At 39.3% G+C, this 20,670-nt stretch overlaps 1 protein-coding gene across 5 annotated transcripts in view; it reads left to right on the top strand.

Moving 5' to 3' along the window:
• The window catches only part of PDE1C (phosphodiesterase 1C), a gene marked incomplete at both ends in the record, with an annotated part of 532,083 nt that overhangs the window by 456,459 nt on the left and 54,954 nt on the right, over nucleotides 1–20,670 (top strand). For all 5 annotated transcript variants that reach the window (XM_082632880.1, XM_082632883.1, XM_082632882.1 and 2 more), the window contains 4 exons: nucleotides 1,392–1,512; nucleotides 10,486–10,567; nucleotides 14,251–14,371; nucleotides 16,212–16,387. In XM_082632880.1, coding sequence (XP_082489006.1) covers nucleotides 1,392–1,512; nucleotides 10,486–10,567; nucleotides 14,251–14,371; nucleotides 16,212–16,387 — 500 coding nt within the window. The remainder of the gene's footprint in view (nucleotides 1–1,391; nucleotides 1,513–10,485; nucleotides 10,568–14,250; nucleotides 14,372–16,211; nucleotides 16,388–20,670) is intronic.

Below are 20,670 nucleotides of genomic sequence, written 5' to 3'. Positions count from 1 at the left end.
CTTTTTAATGATGGCAGTCATTCCAGAAACGGTTTTGAGTCAGTTTTTGAGGTGTCCAGTTCAATAAGCATGGAGACCTTGCTGATGAAAATCCAAGTTGTAGGATGAATTGATGGTTTTCCCCTAGTTCAGCTGCAGTGGGGTTTGAGATGGGAGAATGGAAGGGATTTTATTTTTTTATTTTTTATTTTTTATTTTTAAAAAATTTTGAATTTTATTTTATTTACTTTTTATACAGCAGGTTCTTATTAGTCATTGATTTTACACACATCAGTGTATACATGTCAATCCCAATTGCCCAATTCATCCCACCACCACCCCCACCCTCTGCGGTTTCCCCCCTTGATGTCCATACGTTTGTTCTCTACATCTGTGTTTCTATTTCTGCCCTGCAAACCGGTTCATCTGTACCATTTTTCTAGGTTCCACATACATGCGTTAATATACGATATTTGTTTTTCTCTTTCTGACTTACTTCACTCTATATGACAGTCTCTAGATCCATCCACGTCTCTACAAATGACCCAATTTCGTTCCTTTTTATGGCTGAGTAATATTCCATTGTATATATGTGCCACATGTTCTTTATCCATTCGTCTGTCAATGGGCATTTATTTAGGTTGCTTCCATGACCTGGCTATTGTAAATAGTGCTGCAGTGAACATTGGGGTGCATGTGTCTTTTTGAATTATGGTTTTCTCTGGGTATATGCCCAGTAGTGGGATTGCTGGGTCATATGGTAGTTCTATTTTTAGTTTTTTAAGGAACCTCCATACTGTTCTCCATAGTGGCTGTATCAATTTACATTCCCGCCAACAGTGCAAGAGGGTTCCCTTTTCTCCACACCCTCTCCAGCATTTGTTGTTTGTAGATTTTCTGTTGATGCCCATTCTAACTGGTGTGAGGTGATATCTCATTGTAGTTTTGATTTGCATTTCTCTAATAATTAGTGATGTTGAGCAGCTTTTCATGTGCTTCTTGGCCATCTGTATGGCTTCTTTGGAGAAATGTCTATTTAGGTCTTCTGCCCATTTTTTGATTGGGTTGTTTGTTTTTTTAACACTGAGCTGCATGAACTGTTTATGTATTTTGGAGATTAATCTTTTGTCCATTGATTCGTTCGCAAATATTTTCTCCCATTCTGAGGGTTGTCTTTTCGTCTTGTTTATGGTTTCCTTTGCTGTGCAAAAGCTTTTAAGTTTCATTAGGTCCCATGTGTTTATTTTTGTTTTTATTTCCGTTACTCTAGGAGGTGGATCAAAAAAGATCTTGCTATGATTTATGTCAAAGAGTGTTCTGGAAGGGATTTTTAAAAATGGTGATTTGTTAAAAACTCTTATTGAGGTTCTGTAAGTTTGGTCATCATGTGTTTGGATCCTTTGGGTTTACAGAATTGAAAAGCCGAAAGCATTATCCCTGATGTTGCACACGGCAGACATTAGCCATCCAGCAAAAGCCTGGGAGCTCCACCACCGCTGGACGATGTCACTCCTGGAGGAGTTCTTCAGACAGGTACCTTGTTGCTCTGCTAACCACGCCCCCACTGCTGTCATCCATGGACATATCCTGAATTTTATATTTCAGCAACATTGTGGTAAAGACTATTACAATTACAGTCACCTTCTTTGTGGAGGGAGGAATCACAGCTTTTTTTTTTTTTTTTTTTTTTTTTTTTTGGTCTTCTGGTCATGTGATATTTGAATTTCACCTAAATTCTGATTTTCGGAATGTTATGGTATTTCTATCCTATGCAAAAAAAAAAAAAATGCATTTCCTTGTGGCAGTCTTTTGTCAGAATGTCAGCTGAGGAATGCTTTTACTTTTTTGGGGGGTGGGTGACCAAATGGCAGTCACTTTAACTCGCTTCTCTGTTATAATTGGCTGGATTGTTCCTTTCTAGCAGACAAACCCATGTTGTCAAATTCCAAAGCCGGGTGGGGCAGTTTGAGGTCAAGAAATCACTAGAAGCTACTATTCCAATTATATTTAAACTTAGTACATCCTAAGACACAGGGTTGTATTTTCTACAAGAATAGTGAGAGTCTTTAATGAGGATACATTGCTTTAAATTTATTTTTTAAAAAGGTGCATAGAAGTAGAGAAATAAAAAGGTAAATAAATGCATAGCCCAGGACTGCTGTCTTCTCAAACCCAGACAGGTGTGCTAAGCTCATCTCAAGAAGAGCTGCCATTAAATATCTGCTTCGAGACGTGAGGTCCTGAGGCTGAAGGCAAGATGACATGTAGATTGTGGGACCTGAATTACAGTTAATTCAGATTAATACAGTTAATTCATTAATTCTTGTTAATTTACTGAGGGAGGTTACAGTACAGATTCAGAGACCTCTGAGATTCCATAAAACACTACATATCAACACCAGTCTCAACTTTGTCCCCTCAACTGACAAGAGGTGTACTCTTTCGCTGGTTACTCAGATTTTTGGAAGCAAATTACTCTTATGATTACTCTTATTCTTATGATTCTAGTTTGAATGGAGAAATTATAGAAGGCATTTCTGTGTTTGTTTTTTTCCTTCTGAAGCTGCACACAATATCCAGTAACAAAGTGGGACTAGAGTTAACAACATATTAGGCAAAGTTCAGAAGGCCCTTTACTGGAATTTTTATTCCAACTGGTTTGTGGTCTGGAACTAATAAAATCACTCCTCTGGTTCCCAGTGGTCTCATCTGTGATTTGTTTTTTGGAAGGTGGGAGGATTTAAAGGAAGGTTGGACCAGATTTTTTCCTTAGTGTCCTTCCCACATTAAATGTTCTACAATTCCTTCATTCTGTCCAAGGATTCACATCAACACATGCACACACGTGTGCCCCCTTAAGCTGTTCTGTGAATACGCCAGCAGGTACCTTATTCAGCATATGGCTGTTTCCCTTACATGGTCATTGCTTGGCCTCACAGAGTAGTTCTCAAGGGGAACCCAAGGGCGTGAGAGGAACTAGAGCTGTACAGGTGTGGCTATGCTGTATATACAAGAATGACTGCAAAATCATCCTTAATGGAGGGCTAATTTTGAGTCATTTTTCCAGAGGTTACTTTTCTAATATTAATGAAAGAATTTTCTCCAAATCTCCACTTCCCTTATCATATGCTTTTTTTGATTATTGCTTTTGTAATGATACTCCCTATAACTAGGAATATTTAATCTATAGCCAGAGGTAAATCATCACTAACTCATATAAGTTTGAGGTATTGAAGTGATTCCTTTTTTTAATTGTAAGAGAGTGAATATGAGAAATTACTTAAATATGTGAACATTTTTTCCCATGAAAGGAAGGCTTGTTTGCACAAACATAAGCTTGAATTGAAAGAAAATGTACCAGAGGCAATGTGAAAATAAGCATATTGAATTTCTTGCCAATTGGGAATGGAATGTTATCTCACTGGACTGGAACTATTTTTTAGCAATTATGATTCAGTAAATTATTTTTATTGACTTAATATTTTAACCCAGATGCCTAAGCCGTGGTAAGTAACCCATGTAGGAGAAATGTTGCCTGAGTTCTTAACTATAGATTTTAAATTGGACAGTTCAAATGAGAAATCTCAATGGGACTGTAGAATCTTTGAAAAAATTACATTTAGAAGTTGGGTTATATTTCAAAATAAGGGCATAGCCTCAGTGTTCATAGACCAGACCTTCTATGCTTTGCTAAAAGAGTAAGTTACATCTTCAGTTTTACAACCATTTTTTACAAAATCCAAGCCACTGCCTCAAGTCTTTTACAATGAAATATTAACTTTAAGAAAGTATAAGTTTGCCTCTTTGGTGAATACATTTTGAGATTCATTTCCTTAGTATTGCTGTATATTTTTCAAACATCTCCTACAATTCTTTTAATTTCCTCTGTGTTTGTGGTGGTTTCCCCACTTTTGTTTATTTCCTGTATCAGTGTCTTTTTTTTCCCTTTCTTCTGTATGAAATTAGCTAATCATTTGATTATTTGCTAATCTTTAGCTAATCTTTTTTATTTTATGATGTCAGTTACTGTTTTCATTTTTATTAATTCATTTCTTCTGCTTGAGTTTATTTTGTTATTTTGCTAATTCCCTGAGTTGGATGCTCAATTCAATTATTTTCATTCTGCCTGTTTGATATTAGAAAATATAAGGCTAGGAGTGTGTGTTATCATGAGTCTCGTAGGTTCTAATATGCAGGTGTTCACAATCCTTCTTTTCTAAATATTCTGTAATTTGGGTTTTGATTTCTCTTTTGTCCAAAAGTTGCTTCAGATGGAGATGTTTGTTTATGTAATTTTCCAGTGGTAGTTTCCTTTGCTTTCTACTTTTGCAATTAATTTGTGGCTTATCGAAATTTGATCAAAGGATATTTTTCATTGTTTGGATCTTACTGTAAAACTCGTTTGTCACCTACTATATAATCAATTTTTGTGAATGTTCATGGCTCTTGAAAAGTAGGTTTATTTTCTACTTGCAGGGTATAAAATTCAAAGAACACCAAGCACATCCACCTTATTAATTATGTCATTTAAGTATTTTATATATTATTTTAAAAACTTTGATCTCTCGTGGGCTGACAGGTGTTTCTATTATTTTCATTTACTATGTGGTATAGTTTTTGCTTCATGCATGTTGATTCTGTGTTATTTGTGTTCTTGGATATTCATAACTCTTAGATTTTCATAGTTTACTGTACCTTTATCATTATAAAGCCTGCTTCTTTGTCTTATCTAATGCTTTTACCTAGAATTCAAATTCGGTTCATTTTAAGAGGAGACTCTTGTCTTTGCACAACTTTTTACTCTAACCTTTTCAGAGATGCTTTGATTTGGGTGTGTCTTTTAAACACTGTATATAATTGAGGTTTTTCTATGAGTCAGTCTAAGATCCTTTTATTATTTGAAATCAGCCATATTAACATCTATTGAAATGACAGGCATCTTTGCTCTTAGGTGCTGTCATATTTTATATTATGATTTCTGTTTTTGTGGCTTCTTTTTAAATCTTTCACTGTGTTGGTGGTACCATCTGCTTCGTTATGTTTTTATTTCTTCTGATGACTTGGAAGTTTTATATTATGTTCTAGTGGCTAACGTGATAATGAAAACTTTACATCCTCTATTTATTTAGATAGTATCTATTGCCTCCCTGCAATAGTAAACTTCTGTTCCTCTTGCTGCTTCCCCAACACCTCCTTGTAACTTGCTTAATTTTTGTAGTCTGTACCTTTGTTATTTAAATAGAACTCTATTCCTTTATATATCAGGTTTAAATGGTATATTTGCACCCCCATTTTTAACGCATAAGAAGGACAGCACTTATTCATACCTCTCAACACCTTTCCCATTTTCCTTTCGTAATATAACGAATTCCTTGTTACTGTTTGTTGGCTATATTATTTCTAAATTCTTAATATTTTCTAAGTGAGCATTCTATCTCATGTACTATATGCTGTTTACAAAAAACACACCCAAAACAGTGTGACCCAGAAAAGTGGAAAATAAACAAATTTGGCAAAGGCATAATTCTCCAGTTGTTCTTGTCCTGGCTGTACTCAGTGCTGGCACTTTGGCCATGGTTGATCCATTCATCTATTGGTTGGTCAAAGTTGTTCCTTGAGTGGTTTCTTCTAGAAGTGCTAAAAACCACATTTTTGTGTGTTTGCAAGTTTTTCTACTGCTGTTATAGTTGGGTCACAGTTTGCCTGGGTAAGACATTTTTTTGAATCAAACCTTCTTTCCCTGAGGTCTTTTTTAGATTTTGTTCAAATGTCTTCCACCTATGAATGTTGTTATGGAGAGGTTGGAGGCCATGCTAGAATTATTTCCATGTCTAGGTGATATATCTTTTTGCTTATGTGCCCTAAGGATAATTTCTTTACCTTTGAAGCCTGGTGACATTACTAGGATATATTTCAATAATGATTGTTCTATAATAGCTTTTCTTGGGACCTGGCATGCTCTTTTTCTGTATAGATTCAAGTTACATTCATTAAATCTTTAATGATTTCCTTTTCCATTTATTTTTGTTTCCTTCTTTAGGAAAAACAGTTATTCATATGTGGCCTCTCTTGTTTTTCTTCCATGTCTGTTATTTTCCTTTAAATCTTCTTTAACTCTCTGATGAGTGGTATTTTTTTCAGTCCTGAACTCCATGTCCCTTAATGTGTTTTTATCCAGAATAACTCTCCTTTGTTTGGCTTCCAACACAATCTTCATTTATATGATGGTTCTGTTTTTCTTTTCCATATCTTCTCTGAGCTCTGCTAGCTCCTGGTTCCCTAAGCCCTGGTTCTTGATAATTTCAGGAGTTTCTTTCTGATCGTGGCAGTATGTTTGGTCATCACTTGGTGGCACTGTTTTTTCTGGTGAATGTTCCATATCTGTTATTTTTATTTTTCTGTTCCTTTATTTATTTTTTTTCTTTTCATGTGAAGTATCTTTTCATAAGTTTTTTTTTTCCTGGTAGTGGTAATAGTGCTGCCTCCTCTTTCTACCCAACTCTTTCTGCCCCCCCCCGTTGCTCCTCCCCCCCTTCTCATTCTCCTCCCTTCTTCCTTCTTCTTCATTTTTTTTTATTATTTACCATCTTTGAGTGAAATGCATTATTTTTTGACCAACTATTTGCAGGAGATATGTGCCAGGGAGAAACTGGAACAGCAGTATTCTAAGTTCTATGGTTTATTATGAGGCTTCTATGACATGGGGTGTGTGTGTGTGTGTGTGTGTGTGTGTGTGTGTGTGTGTGTGTGTGTGTGTGTGTGTGTGTGTTGGCCTTTACTTCTTCCTGGTCAACAGTAGGCAACAGTTGTAGGACTGCTCACAGTTCAGTCTCTGTCATCCACCCACTCTCTTGCCATGCTTGTGTGTTTTCTCATTCAACATTTTCTTCTCTACTATTCCTTGGAGCTAAATAAGGTGCAGGGTAGCTCCTCACACCAGCGCTTACTGTCTCTCTGGTTTTCCCATGTAACGGATGTGGGGTACTTTTCTTGTCTGAGTGAACTTTGGAAACCTCTATTCTTCAAGCTTTATCTGAGATCTGCAGCCATAGGCCTCTTCTCTGGGCATCTTACCTCACCCCTCCCGGATATTCACAGCATTTTGCAGCCGTTCCTCACGTAGTTTTGATTTGAGATTACAGATTTCTCCTAATATTCATTTGTGTTTCTGTTGTTTGTCATTCTCCTGTTTTGAGAAGATAATTTCTGAGAGGGAAGGGCAAAGATGTCTTTACTATACTTATCTTAAATACAAAATCATAATAATTTTCTCATACCTCACATTTGTAACTTCTTCCTCTGGGAAAGAGAATGTATATTGCTGCATTTTGTTCAACTTGATGCTTTTGTTGCCTCCCCAATCAAATACCTTTTCTTCAGTCTACCTGGAAACACTCACTTGAGATGTCACCTAACAGTCTTTTGAAGCTCTTGCCTTGAGAGATGCCGTCTGCCCTGTGAACTTCCAATACAGAAAGAACCTTTGTTTCTCTTAATTGGTTTGCTGCTTACAGATAGCTGCTGTAACAAACAAACACCCACATGTATAACAGTACACATAAAATGGAATTTTATCACCCACTCATGTAAAGTACCGACAAGTGTTTCTTGATTGGCAGATGGTTTACAATAAGCAGTGATTTTAGATCCAGACTCTACCATCTACATGGCTTCCATGGTGCTTATCTACATCAAGCCAGCAAAAGAAGGGAGGACATAGAAACATAGGCATAGGTGATTTTATAGGCCAGAACTGTGGTGGAAATACATCCCCTCTCCTCCTGTTTTATTATCTAGCACAAACTGGCACAGATTCTGGGAATTGTAGTCTAGCTACGTGTGGACAGGAAATGGAGGGTGGTGGTGGTTTGTGAACAACTAACTGCCTAATTGCTCTCCCAGCTTGCTTGTGATAAATGTCCAAGTGACCAAAGGAACTTGAGTGTTTCTAACCAAATTCATCTTTTCATTCATTCAACTAACATTCTTTGTGTTCCTTTTGTAGATTGATTCTGTGACCTTATCAGTCAGTTATCTTAACCCCAACCACAAGAATGATAGTTATTTATTTTTCTGCACTGTCCTGGAAGAAAAAAAAATGAGTTCCTTTAAAAAAAATCCTTTGTGCTGACTGAGACTTTCCCCCTTTTTCGAAAATATTGACCTCTTTAACAAAGAGGAAGGTGTATGAATAATTCCACAAGGGCCAGTAGTTAAAGAGTTGTACAATATTGTATCAGTCAAGCTGGATTTGCCTGTAGAAGTACATTCTTCTGTATTACTTTCTGCGTATTTTTTCCAATTTATAAATGTATCTGTCCTCCAGAGGGAATTCAGGGACCACTATCTTAAAATAGGTTTTTAGTAGTTGGTAGTAATAGTTAATTAAATCCAAAAGATGTAAGTGATGTGTGGACGTGGGTATGGACAAGACCATGGGATAAGAAGTTGCTTAATATCATGCACTTTTTCAGTAATAAAATCCAAATTAATGCATACATCTTAATAGTCAAGTGGTTAGTGTTCTTCTAAGCCACACGCATTAAAATGCACCAACAAAACAACTTATATCCCTGCTTCATAGGAAATAAGAGTGGGTTTTATTTGTGTTAGCTGAGCTAGCCCACTAAACCAGCTACACAACAATTTATGTTAAAAAATACTCTTCCTTCTTGTCATACTGCCCAAGTAGAAATAGCTTTGGGGTAAGTTATTTTCATCATGCCACTTGAGAGATAGAGCAGCCCTCAGCAAGGCATACTCAGAAACAGAGGGACCATTGTGTCCCATGGGCTGTTCATACAGGAAAGAGTACAGAAGGAACCAAGCCACTTCAGGACTGTTCCTGAGACCCTTGGATGTCCCCAGCGCCCATTGTGACCCCCACTATTCAGCTTCCTCAGACACCCATTCCTTTTCCTTCTTTTCAATAGATCTTAAATGTGCATGTGAGCTAGCATCCTTTCTCTTTGGTAATATGCCTTAGAAAGAAAAAGCATTCAGTTTTTGAACTTTGGTTGTCGAATTAGGTTATTACTCTTTATTTACTATAGGTTCATTGGCAATATTTATTATAATCAGAGTTTAGTGTAACAAGTTCACTAAAAGTTTCTCAGATCTTCACTTAGATGGTAGAAATATCTACTGGGAAACAATAATTGTTCTTTTAATTTATTTATATACATTTTGTCACTTAATCTTCATCGATACTTGATGACATAGGGATTATTATCCCACATTTGAATTGAATGTGTGGGGCTTCCCTGGTGATGCAGTGGCTAAGAATCCGCCTGCCAATGCAGGGGACAAGGGTTCGAGCCCTGGTCTGGGAAGATCCCACATGCCGCAGAGCAACAAAGCCCGTGAGCCACAACTACTGAGCCTGCACTCCAGAGCCCGTGAGCCACAACTACTGAGCCCGTGCACCTAGAGCCCGTGCTCCACAATAAGAGAAGTCACCACAATGAGAACCCCGCGCACCGCACCGCATCGAAGAGTAGCCCCCGCTCACCACAACTAGAGAAAGCCTGTGTGCAGCAACGAAGACCCAACACAGCCAAATAAATAAATAAATAAATAAATAAATAAATAAATAAATAAATAAATTTAAAAAGAATTGAAATGTGGAGAGGGAATATAAACTTCCTTTGATCACACAGGTGGTGAGAGCAAGGCCAGATTCAAGCCCAAGTCAGTAGCCATTAACCTGGGCAGATTCTTTTCTGTTAAATTGAATCAGCACAATTTTGCAGCTCTCAGAAGGGTGACACATTTTCCCTTTCCTCCGGGCGTGTGACTGAAGTATTGCGCTCTGGTTCAGAACTGTTTTTAAAAATCATCTCCATCATTATTTAGACTTTCCATAGCACTTATTATAGTCTTGCTTTTTGATGAGGTTGAGAACATATTGGCCAGAGAATCATGTTTTATTATTGTCTAACTTGATAAACACAGCAATTATTTACTTTGCTTCTTTTTCGTTCCACTTTTCATCATGACTGAGCCCTGCAGTGAAGACCCCAGAAGAACTTATTCCAGTTGTTTATGGCTTTAGGTAGCACTTGGAGAATGAGTCCAAATCAGTCCCATTAGAATTGGTGTGTTAGACACTCCCCACAACTGGGAGGGGTTTGCTGGCTCAAGAAAGGCCGCAGGTCAGCACAGGGCAACTGGAGAACACACAAGAATTCTGACTGCTCTGCTGGCTCTAGGCCACAAGACACGTTGCTTTTCTTATTTTCCTTGGGGGACCTCTAGCTGTCTGATGAGGCTTTCTATACAACAGCATGCACCTTTGCAGTTGGATGGAATGATTGGACCCCGGAGGGCTTCAGCCTCTTGGTGTCTTTTATGCAGAGGAGCAGGTCCCAAAAGGACATATTACATAATGTAATCGGAATAATTAAAATAAAGACCAGTGGCCTTTGTGGCAGCTGAAGTTGTGAAATAAAATCTGGGCAGCTCAGCCTGTTGTTGTTAATTTACTTTGACCTCCTGTTTTTCTAGGGTGATAGAGAAGCAGAGCTGGGACTGCCTTTTTCTCCTCTGTGTGACCGAAAGTCCACCATGGTTGCCCAGTCGCAAGTAGGTATGTGTTTGCTAATCCATTGGATGGAACGAGAAACCAGAAAGGAGTGTCTGGAAGTAAGCTTAGATGCTCCCAGTGATTCTTCAGCTGGGAACCTGGCTCCATTCTGCTTGCTGTGCTCATGGCTTTGGCTGGTTGGGCTGATGGAGCAGCTCTCCCCATCCTTCTCCCTGGAGTGTAGCTGGTTCCCAGGCAGATTAGACAGTGACACTCTGCTGTCTCCATCATTCACTGCCAAGAGAAAAAGGGACCTTAACACTAAGGCAATGACAAGAATTAGTGGTGGGAAGCCCATTCTATTTCAGTCTCTCCATTCTGCATGCAATACCAGAAGTTTCCTCAGTGATGCTTCCTCTAGCCCTGTTTCCAGGACAGCACCATTTCCTGGATGACCCTGCTTCCAGGAATGGCTCTTTAAAAATGTTTCCTTCCCCTTCCTTCTTTCCTCCCTTCCTTCCTCCTCTCTCCCTCCATCCCTCCTCCCTCCCTTCCTTCCTTCCTTTAAAAAAAAATTTAGCACCTTTTTTTTTTTTTGGTAAAGATAACTTTTACACTGCTAATAACCATAATATATGGGCATTACAGAATTCTTCAGGTGTGAGGGAGGGTAGCAGTGCCAAACATAAATTAAGTGTCATCAGTGATCTCCACCTTGGAAGAGTCTGAAATCATTGAAAAAATAAATTCAACAAAGATTTATTGATTTTTTTCTACTTGTGTTTTGGGGACTTATTAATTTTTTTCATATTAATATATTGAGTTCCTGTTAGGTGTAGGGCACAGCTAGGCACTGTAACAGATGTTATAAAAAAAAAGACAAATTATACATGGTGTCTGCTCCCAAAGACATTGAACCAGTATTGGGTGGTAGGCAAGAGGTTGAGAAAACAAAATCTATTAGATTGTTACAATGCTGAGGCAGAGATTGTACATGGTACAATGAGATACAGAACAGAGTTGTGAACATTAGACCCAGAAAGACTTGTTTAAAGGTAATATTTGAGTTAAGTCCTAGGAGATAAGTAGGCAGTGTCTAGGCATATGGTGATATGTGTTAGAGGTAGATAGGGGTGGGTGGAAGGAAATTGCAGACAAGGATCAGCATATACTAAACAAGGAAATTTAACACAGTATAGTATTGTCAGGGAATTAATTACAAATAGTTCCATTTGGCTGGAGCAGTAGGTAGGGAGTAGGATGTGGTGAGGGACATGTTTGGAGAGAAAATTAGGTCCAGGTTAGGAATAGTGTGTGCTTATACTTTCCTGTAGGAAATGAGGACACAGCTAAAGAATTTTAAGTAAGGTTAAAACTATATATAAATTGATGTTTTAGAGTAAGAATCAGCAAACTATATAGCCTGTGGGCCAAATCTGGCCAACTGCTTGGTCTTGTGAATAAAGATTTATTACAACACAGTTAAGCTCATTCATTTGCATATTGTCTATGGCTGCTTTTGCACTACAGTGGCAGAGTTAAGCAGTTGTATGACAAACTCCTTTGTTTAGGTTTTGTATGTGGCCCCCCAAACCTAAAATATTACTATCTGGCCCTTTACAGAAAAGGTTTGCCAATCCCTGCTTTAGAAAGATTTCTCTATCAGTAGTATGGAGGATTAATTGGAGGGTTTTGAGTAAGACTAGAGGCAAGGGCTCCAGCTGGTGCTTCCTGCAATGTTACAGGGAGGAGATGTTGAGTATCAGAACTAAGGCAATACAGGAGAGAGGTAGCATATAAAACATTAAGGATTCAGCTGGATGCAAGGCTAAGATAAAGGTAGCAATCTAGATTGAGTGGTTGAGCCATGTCCTATTTACAAGGATTGGAGGGAAAGCTGATGAGTTAGTTTGGGTTTGGACATGTTGAATGAATTTAACTTGTGAGAAAAAAAAAAAGGTGAAAATACTGTCATCAAACACTTCCATTTCAGCTTAAAATTATACTGCAATTAACTGCAATTCAAATTTGGCTATCAGTGTTTCTTTATCAGGACACTATTGGTATTTGCTTGGGACAATTCTTGTCTTGCCAATTACATTACAGGATTTTTAGCATCCTTCACTGCTGGGCATTAAATGCCAGTATCACTTCCACCTTGGTCACTGTAAAAACCAAATAAACATTTGTATATTTCCAAACACTATATTTCCTTTGACTGGTATTTAGTTTCATGTGGCTGTGTAATGAATTATCACCCTTAGTTCTAGATTCTGTATTTTCTCCTGATGTGTCACAGAACACTTGGGTATTTTTGAACTGTTGAGACAGTCAGTCTAGCCCAGCATCAACTATCTCCCCAGCATGGTGATCTCTCAAAGGTATAGTTCCAGATCTGACCCTTCTCCTAGTTTCCAACCCTGTTTCTTCCAATTCTTTTGACCCTCTTCCATCTGGGTAGGTCCCTGGTACCTCAAGTCAGCAAATCTAAGACCAAGCCCACCATCTTCCTCCCCAGTCACATTCTCCCCCATTGTCCCTGTTCTCTCTGCCTTCCTGTTGGAAGTCTCAGACAGATCCCACCTAGAGGCAGGACCACCTCCCGCTGTGCATGTATCTGTGCCTCCATCACACTCTCACCTTAAAATGGCACTGGATCTTGCCTTCCTTACCTTGCCTTTGAGCTATTGCAACAGCTTCTAAAATGAGTTTCCCAGCCTCAGCCCCTATTGCTCTCTCCCTTCCCATCCATCTTGCCAGATTAACTTTCCCAAATAACATTAGAAAAAAATCTTATTACAATGCTGCCCAGACATCTCAAGGGGCTTCTAGTGCCTATCTAAATCCTAACCTTTAGCCTGATACTTAAGAACCTCCCTCCTGGGCTTCCCTGGTGGCGCAGTAGTTGAGAGACCGCCTGCCGATGCAGGGGACACGGGTTCGTGCCCTGGTTCGGGAAGATCCCATGTGCCGCGGAGCGGCTGGGCCCCCGAGCCATGGCCGCTGAGCCTGCGCGTCCGGAGCCTGTGCTCCGCAGTGGGAGAGGCCACAACAGTGAGAGGCCTGTGTACTGCAAAAAAAAATCCTCCCTCCTGAGCTGATAATGACCTGCCTCCCCAGGCTTTCCCTTTCTGACTTCAAAAGAATCCCTAAGCCCCAGTCATTCTCCAGACACATCCTGCACTTTTCCCTATCCTTGTCACTTTGCTTATTTCACCCCCTGCATCTAGAATGAATACCCTTAAGGGCTCAGCTCAAACATCACAACCTCCATGATGCTGTTTGCAGCCTTCTCGGTGGGAGGGAAAATATCCTCCCTGCCTTACCTTCTCAGGGACCTTTATTTGGGCTTCTCCTTTAGCCCTTCCATTTTTGTGCTCATTTAATTCCTCCTATAAGCTTCCAAGGGCAGGCAGTTTGTGTTACACATCTTAGTCTTTTTTGCAGCACCTATTACATCGTTTTTTTACATAGTAGATGTTGAACTTGCATTTTTAAGCACCTTATTGAACTATCTCCTAAAAAGTTATAGGAAGGTTATGTAGGAGAAATGGAACTGACTCATGATATTCAAAACAAGGAATATATTAAATGATTAAGACCAACCTAGTCTCTCCTAATCTGATCTGGTGCTCCTATGAAGATGAATTTTAAAAGAAAAATACAACCCATCAGTTGGCATGGGAACATATGGAAAGGCCCAAGTTAATATGCAGTTCCTCTGAAGTTTTGCTGTTTCTCTTCAGGCTTCATTGATTTCATTGTGGAACCCACCTTCACTGTGCTTACGGACATGACAGAAAAGATCTTGAGTCCACTAATGGATGAAACCTCTCAAACTGGTGGGACAGGACAGAGACGTTCAAGGTCAGTGCTGAATCTTGAAAGCTGGGGGTCAGGGTGGCCCGTCCATGGGGATAGACTTCTTCTGGAAGGGATGGGACTTCATAATTATGTTCATCCTACCTCCTCCTTATAAAAGATAAAAAGAGGACTCAAAGTTGTACTCTCTGTACTCTCCAGGCTGGCCTGTAAGGGGGTGACCAGGGTCTAGGTGATGACCAGCAGCTTCCCAGTACCAACCCCCCACCCCTCATTCTCTCTTTTGGCGGCTTTGCTCACAGCAGCATCAGTCACTGCACTTTACCTGCTGTGCCCAGAGGGTCCTTGCTCCCCATACTCCAAAAGGAAAGTACCACTGATCAGAGTTATCACAAGAAATGAAACTGACTTTCATTTCTAGGTTCAGGAAGAAAATAGAAAAAAACTGAAATTTTAAATCACCTTCTGCCACAACTTCACTATATTGAGGGTAGTTTCGTAGTCAAAGAGCACAGCCTCTGGTCACAATCCTGGGTTAAACATCCTGATTCCATTACTTATTAGCTGTGCCATCTCAGGCAAGTTGCCTCAGTTTCCCCATCTGAGAAAGCATGGATTATACTCATAGGGTACTGGGAGGATTAAATGAATTATTTAATCTCCGAAGCCTTTATAACAGGGTCCAGCACAGGGGAAGTGTCAGCTACAATAAAGCTAACGCTCAGTCTTTACTAGTCATATTACCAGTAGTACAACTCTCCCCTCCTCCTCGTCCACGTAAAACCTTGGGCTTTGTCATAAAGGAGAGAAATGTAATGAAGAAAAAGAAGAAAAGGGCAAGAGAAGGAGTAAATAGGAGGAAGAAAGGCAAGAAGACTATTAGGACAGTGGGACCCCAGGGATGCTTAAGGTGGAGGGACCCAGTCAAGGCTGCTAACAAGGAGGACAGAAGCCCCCTGCCCGAGTCCCACAGCTCCACAGCTCTGCCGGTGCTGGGCTGAGACCTGCCCTTCTTATCTAGTCAGTCTTGGTTGTCATTCAGTGGATTTGCATTTGTGTCAGTCACTACTGTAGCTCCTTGGAAGTGTGTGATACTTTAAAGTTTCCCAGAAGGATGGCACTTTCTGTATTATAATATTATACACTGTAGTCCCTACGTTTAAAGCTTAAAATGATATCATCTTTAAAAAGGTCTCCTGCATGACCAATCTCCCACAGTCTCCATGCTCTCTGTGCCTCTCCACCTTCCCCCAGGAACATAAGGAAATCACCTTACTCTGGCTTTGGGGATCCTGAGATCAGAGGATCTTGACTTCAGGGGGAGGGAGAGCTGGAAAGAAAGAGGACCAAGTGACTGGGTAACTTGGAAAAGTGGTCAGTGTGGAGGCAGGTGGGTGAACTGTGGAACCAAGTAGAAGTCAAGTTTAAATGCATTAATTTCCGAAAGTCAAAGGCAGAGAATTCTTGTGTGGGGAACCTAGTCATATGGAAAAAGAACACCTGAAATATGGGGACTGTGGGGACGATCAATAGTCATGAGGCTGAAATCTTGGGGGTTTTTTTTCCTGCTGAATATGGAGACTTTCCCCGCTGTTGAACATGGAAAATAGGAATTACAAAGCTCAGGCCCCAGGAATTTCACAACAGTGAAATTGAGTGTTAACTGAGTGTTAACCACTCTTCTCTTAGGCTTGTTTATCGGCACACATTTTCCAAAGACTAACCCTCCTCTTCCGTGTGGTTTTTTTTTTTTTTTGAATTTTTGAATTTTATTTTATTTTTTTATATAGCAGGTTCTTATTAGTTATCTATTTTATACATATTAGTGTATGTATGTCAATCCCAATCTCCCAATTCTTCCGTATGGTTTTTTTTTGTCCTCCAGTTTGAACAGCATCAGTTCGGCAGATGCAAAGCGATCAGGTGTCAAGAGCTCTGGCTCAGAAGGAAGTGCCCCAATCAACAATTCGGTCATCCCTGTTGACTATAAGAATTTTAAAGTCACTTGGACTGAGGTGGTGCACGTCAATCGGGAGAGATGGAGGGCCAAGGTGCCCAAAGGTAACGTGCTGCTGGGGAATATTATCCAAACCACTCAGACCCTCTTACAAAGCAAGGCGCTGCCGCCCCTGATTTATAGGTGTTGCAAATGAAGCACAAACTCAGGATATAAATTCAAATTGCTGAACGTTAGGATCGACCATCTTTTGATCTTCATTATATCTAACACTCAGTGCACGAGAGAATGAGGCTGACCACCAAGCTTCCCGACAGCGTGACCTTTGTGCTATATGACCAGACTCTTTTCGAAATGAAGATTCTACAGAGAATGGGTGTTGCTATTTCTTGGTTTCTGCTAGGCCATTTTGTCATTCTTATTTCATGTCATGTGGCACATTTATGAGGCCTTTATTCCTTCTTTTATCTAAATGAAGCCTGGCCAGTAGCCACTTCGGCCAGTATGTTGAGATAGAAGGGGCTTTAATCTCCTTACATGCATTTTTATCTTTCATGTTCTCAATTTCCCTTTAGCCATTACTCAGGCTAACCTTCTAAGATGAAGGTAATGTGCAGGTTAACAGAAATTTGAAGACAGAATAGTCATCACTCTTGATACTAGAAACAAACAAACAAAACCCCTGAAATCTGTTTTTTGAAAGCTGAAATTCATTTGCTCATATGCATGTTTGTGTTTATTGAGCATGTGCTACATGATTCGTACATACTACATGCTCATGCTATAGTCTAGGTAGGAACATATCCCTGAGGTAAGTCTTAGGAAGCTGTGATGCCTGATTCCAGAGAGGGCACAGACGTGGATGGCTCTAGAGCTCAGCAAGGAGACTGATCTCAATGGGGTTTGTGGAGGTGAGCCTTCAAAAACAGTCAGTTTTCGCCAACATCTATTGAATGCCTACCATATGCCAGGTTCTGTACTCTGTGTTATTCACAGAGGTGAATAACAGACATCCTTGTCCTCAAAGCTCGCAGTCTCCTGGGGTGGGGCAGGGAGGCATTTGTACAGAGTTTCTTTCAAAGTAAGAACGGGAGTTCAGTTGAAGCTTTGCACTCATCGCCAGCACCTACTGGCCCTGAGCCCCAGACACTCATTATAGGCAAGGAAAGTTTTATCTCCAGTCACAGCATCCCACACTTTTATCCACCCAGTGTCTGCACAAGTGAGAAGAAGAGTAGGAGTAGACGGGCACAGCACATTCTGGCAGTCTTGGTCCTCAAACATTGGGGGCAGGGGGCTGCTTCTAGTGTGCAAGAGATGAGACCTCACTGCTGGAGTTATTCAAAGGCCAACATTGTGTCCTGTCCAAGTGGCTCTTCAGTTCAGGTGGGGCAAAGGGTTTATCTTTACGACTCTTTTAAGGCATAATTGGGCCCTCATCATTTGGGGACAGAGGTTGCATCCTGAGCTCTGGAGGGAGCCAACATCTCTTCCATATTTTAGGTGTGGCCTCTCACGGTCTATTCAGCTGCTTTAAACATTGAAATCCTCCCTGTTGGCAGGCACTGCAAACAGCAATGGTAGCTACTGCATCATTTCAAAGAAGCACTCTCTTATAATCAATTACACTCATTACACTTGAAAATTCACTTCCTGACAACACGCAATTGAAAGTGGTACTTCAAAATAATTTGAAGTACCTGGCTTACTATTATCTGGCTTACTAAAATTACCTTCTGAAACTAATCACCTGGGGGAGCATTAGACAGTTTCTTTTCTAGGAGAAAACTGGCCCTTTAAAAAGAACAGATAAATAAGCACTAATAGTTTTTGAATATGTGAGGTATGCTGATAGAGATAGTCTTAAGCTAACTTGTCCCTAACCTTGGTTGGGATGCTTGAGAAGGCTGGAGTTGAGCCATGAATTTGGAAAGGGAGAACAAGGAAAAAGGGGTAGACAAAGGCACACATATATTTCGTGGGAGGATAGTTTGGGTATCAAAGCAAAAGTTAGTTGGGGAAAGAGAGAGTTGAATCCCTACTTGCCCTGTGCTCTTTGGCAAATTCAGGCAGAGTCTTTGAGAAAAATTCCCTTTGGGGGATAATAATAGACATCGCAGAGTTGATGAAAAGAACAGAAATTACATATGTAAAGCACTGAGAACAGAGCCTGCACATGGTTAGTGCCTGATAAGTAGTAGCTGTTATTTTGAAAAACTGGAAAAGAAAGTTAGAAGTTTGAATGCAAAGTTAAGAAGGTGGTGGTCAAAATGCCCACCTATAATTAATATTTTATAACATTTTCAGCTTCCCAATAATGCCGTTGGCTGGTTGGCTGGTATTAAGAAATTCAGTTTGCATCTGTTTTTCCATTGGTGATTGGTTTGTGCTATACTATTCCAGGCTGTTTTGCTCATGATTCGTTTTTACCAGAAAACCCCGATTTCAGCAAAGGCTGCCCTGCATGGGGCACTTGAATATATGTTGTTATTAAATTGTTCAGAAATGGAATTAGATCTAAAGTCTTAGTTTTATTAATCAACCTGATTTACAAAGCTAGCTAGGCCAGAATGCATAGTTGTTAGGAAAGATTGAATCAGTATTTTATTTTACAGCTCTTAGGGCTGAAAATCATTATTCCCAAACAAAGATATATAGGTATAACAATTTGCAAGTCTGATAAATATTGATCAGTTTCCATTCAGGATTTAATACTTTTTAAACATTTTTTTCTGGTATAAGAATAGTAGGTGTTTAGGTTACCATGCTGAAATATAAACAAAATATATAAAGAAGAAAATAAAAATCACTCATAACCTCTCCAGCCAAATATAACTACTGTTGAAATTCTGATGTAATTCTTTTTAATTTGATTTTCTATGCATATTTATAAGTAAAAATTTCCCCTTAAGTTGAGATTATAGTATATGTAATATAGTATTTTCCTTCTCTATTTCTATTTTGAAGATTTTGTTCTGATACTGAATATTCTTAGAAAATATGATGTAAATGGTTACATTGTTTGGAATACCATAGTTGAACCATTTCTCTGTTACTGAGCATTTTGGTTTCCAGTTCTTCGTTATTGTATATAACATTGTTATGAACATACAAGTTCAGCAGTCTTTGAGCCTACATCTGATTATTCAGGGTAAATTTCTAGATATGGAATTCCTCTGTCAAAGTAGATGAAAAATTCTAAAGCTCTTGATGTATATTATCAAATTTCTTTCAGGAAAGTTTTTTTTTTTAAACCGTGTTCTCTTTCAGTAGAAGTGTAGTGAGAGTGCCATTTCCCTATATTTTCCCCCTTTATTTTTCTCATTGGGATGTTTATATTTTTATTACTGATTAATAATAACTTTTTATATATTAAGAATAGTAACTCTTCAGTTGACAAACTGTCTTGCAGTTTCTGCCCTACCTCTGTCCAGTTAGTTAGTTTGTCGTATATTATACCTTTTAACTTTGTTTATAGGGGTTTTTGGGGGGTTTTTTGTTTTTTTTGTTTTTTTGTGGTACGCGGGCCTCTCACTGTTGTGGCCTCTCCCATTGCGGAGCACAGGCTCCGGACGTGCAGGCTCAGCAGCCATGGCTCACGGGCCCAGCCACTCCACGGCATGTGGGATCCTCCCGGACCGGGGCACGAACCCATGTCCCCTGCATCGGCAGGCGGACTCTCAACCACTGCGCCACCAGGGAAGCCCTGTTTATATATTTTTTAAATATATCCTATTTTTATTTTACTACAGATTATCTTCATATTTTTTATTGAATTATGTCTCTATCAAGGTAAATATGAAATAGTATATAATGATACTCCTTTGCATGTGCTGAGAAGTTTATTGAATTTTTAAAAATTTCCTCCATTGTCACTCGGTTTTTATTGAAACAATAAAAGATTTTCAACCTAGGTGATTGTAAGTAAATTGCTATTTTACAATTAACTTATTCTTTAATATTATTTTAAGTATTTGCATCAAGTTTTATATCTAGCTTAACAATTATTTTTATTTAACACTATGATGTACTAGTTTTACTGTACATCATTAACATATTTTCCTCATTCTGAGGTTTTTTTTCCTTTTTTTTTTTTTGGCCACTCTGCGTGGCTTGCAGAGTCTTAGTTCCCCGACCAGAGACTGAACCTGCTCCCTTGGCAGTGAAAGTGCAGAGTCCTAACCACAGGACTGCCAGGGAATTCCCTCATTCTGAGTTTTTAATGTTTTAATGTTGATTGAATTTTTCTGTCAGCTGAAGCACTTTTGCTAAAATTTTTAGAAAGGTCCAATGGGAACATCTTCTGAGTCCTGAATTGGCTAGGAGTACCTTTCTGTTGTTCTTGTATATAATCAAAAGTTGACTATTCAGAATTCACATAGTGTCT

This window comes from Mesoplodon mirus, assembly GCF_964341445.2.
Source record: "Mesoplodon mirus genome assembly, chromosome: 9".
Classification (NCBI taxonomy): Eukaryota; Metazoa; Chordata; class Mammalia; order Artiodactyla; family Ziphiidae; genus Mesoplodon; species Mesoplodon mirus.
Note: the sequence above shows the minus strand (reverse complement) of the source record. Positions and strands in the feature narration are given on the sequence as shown.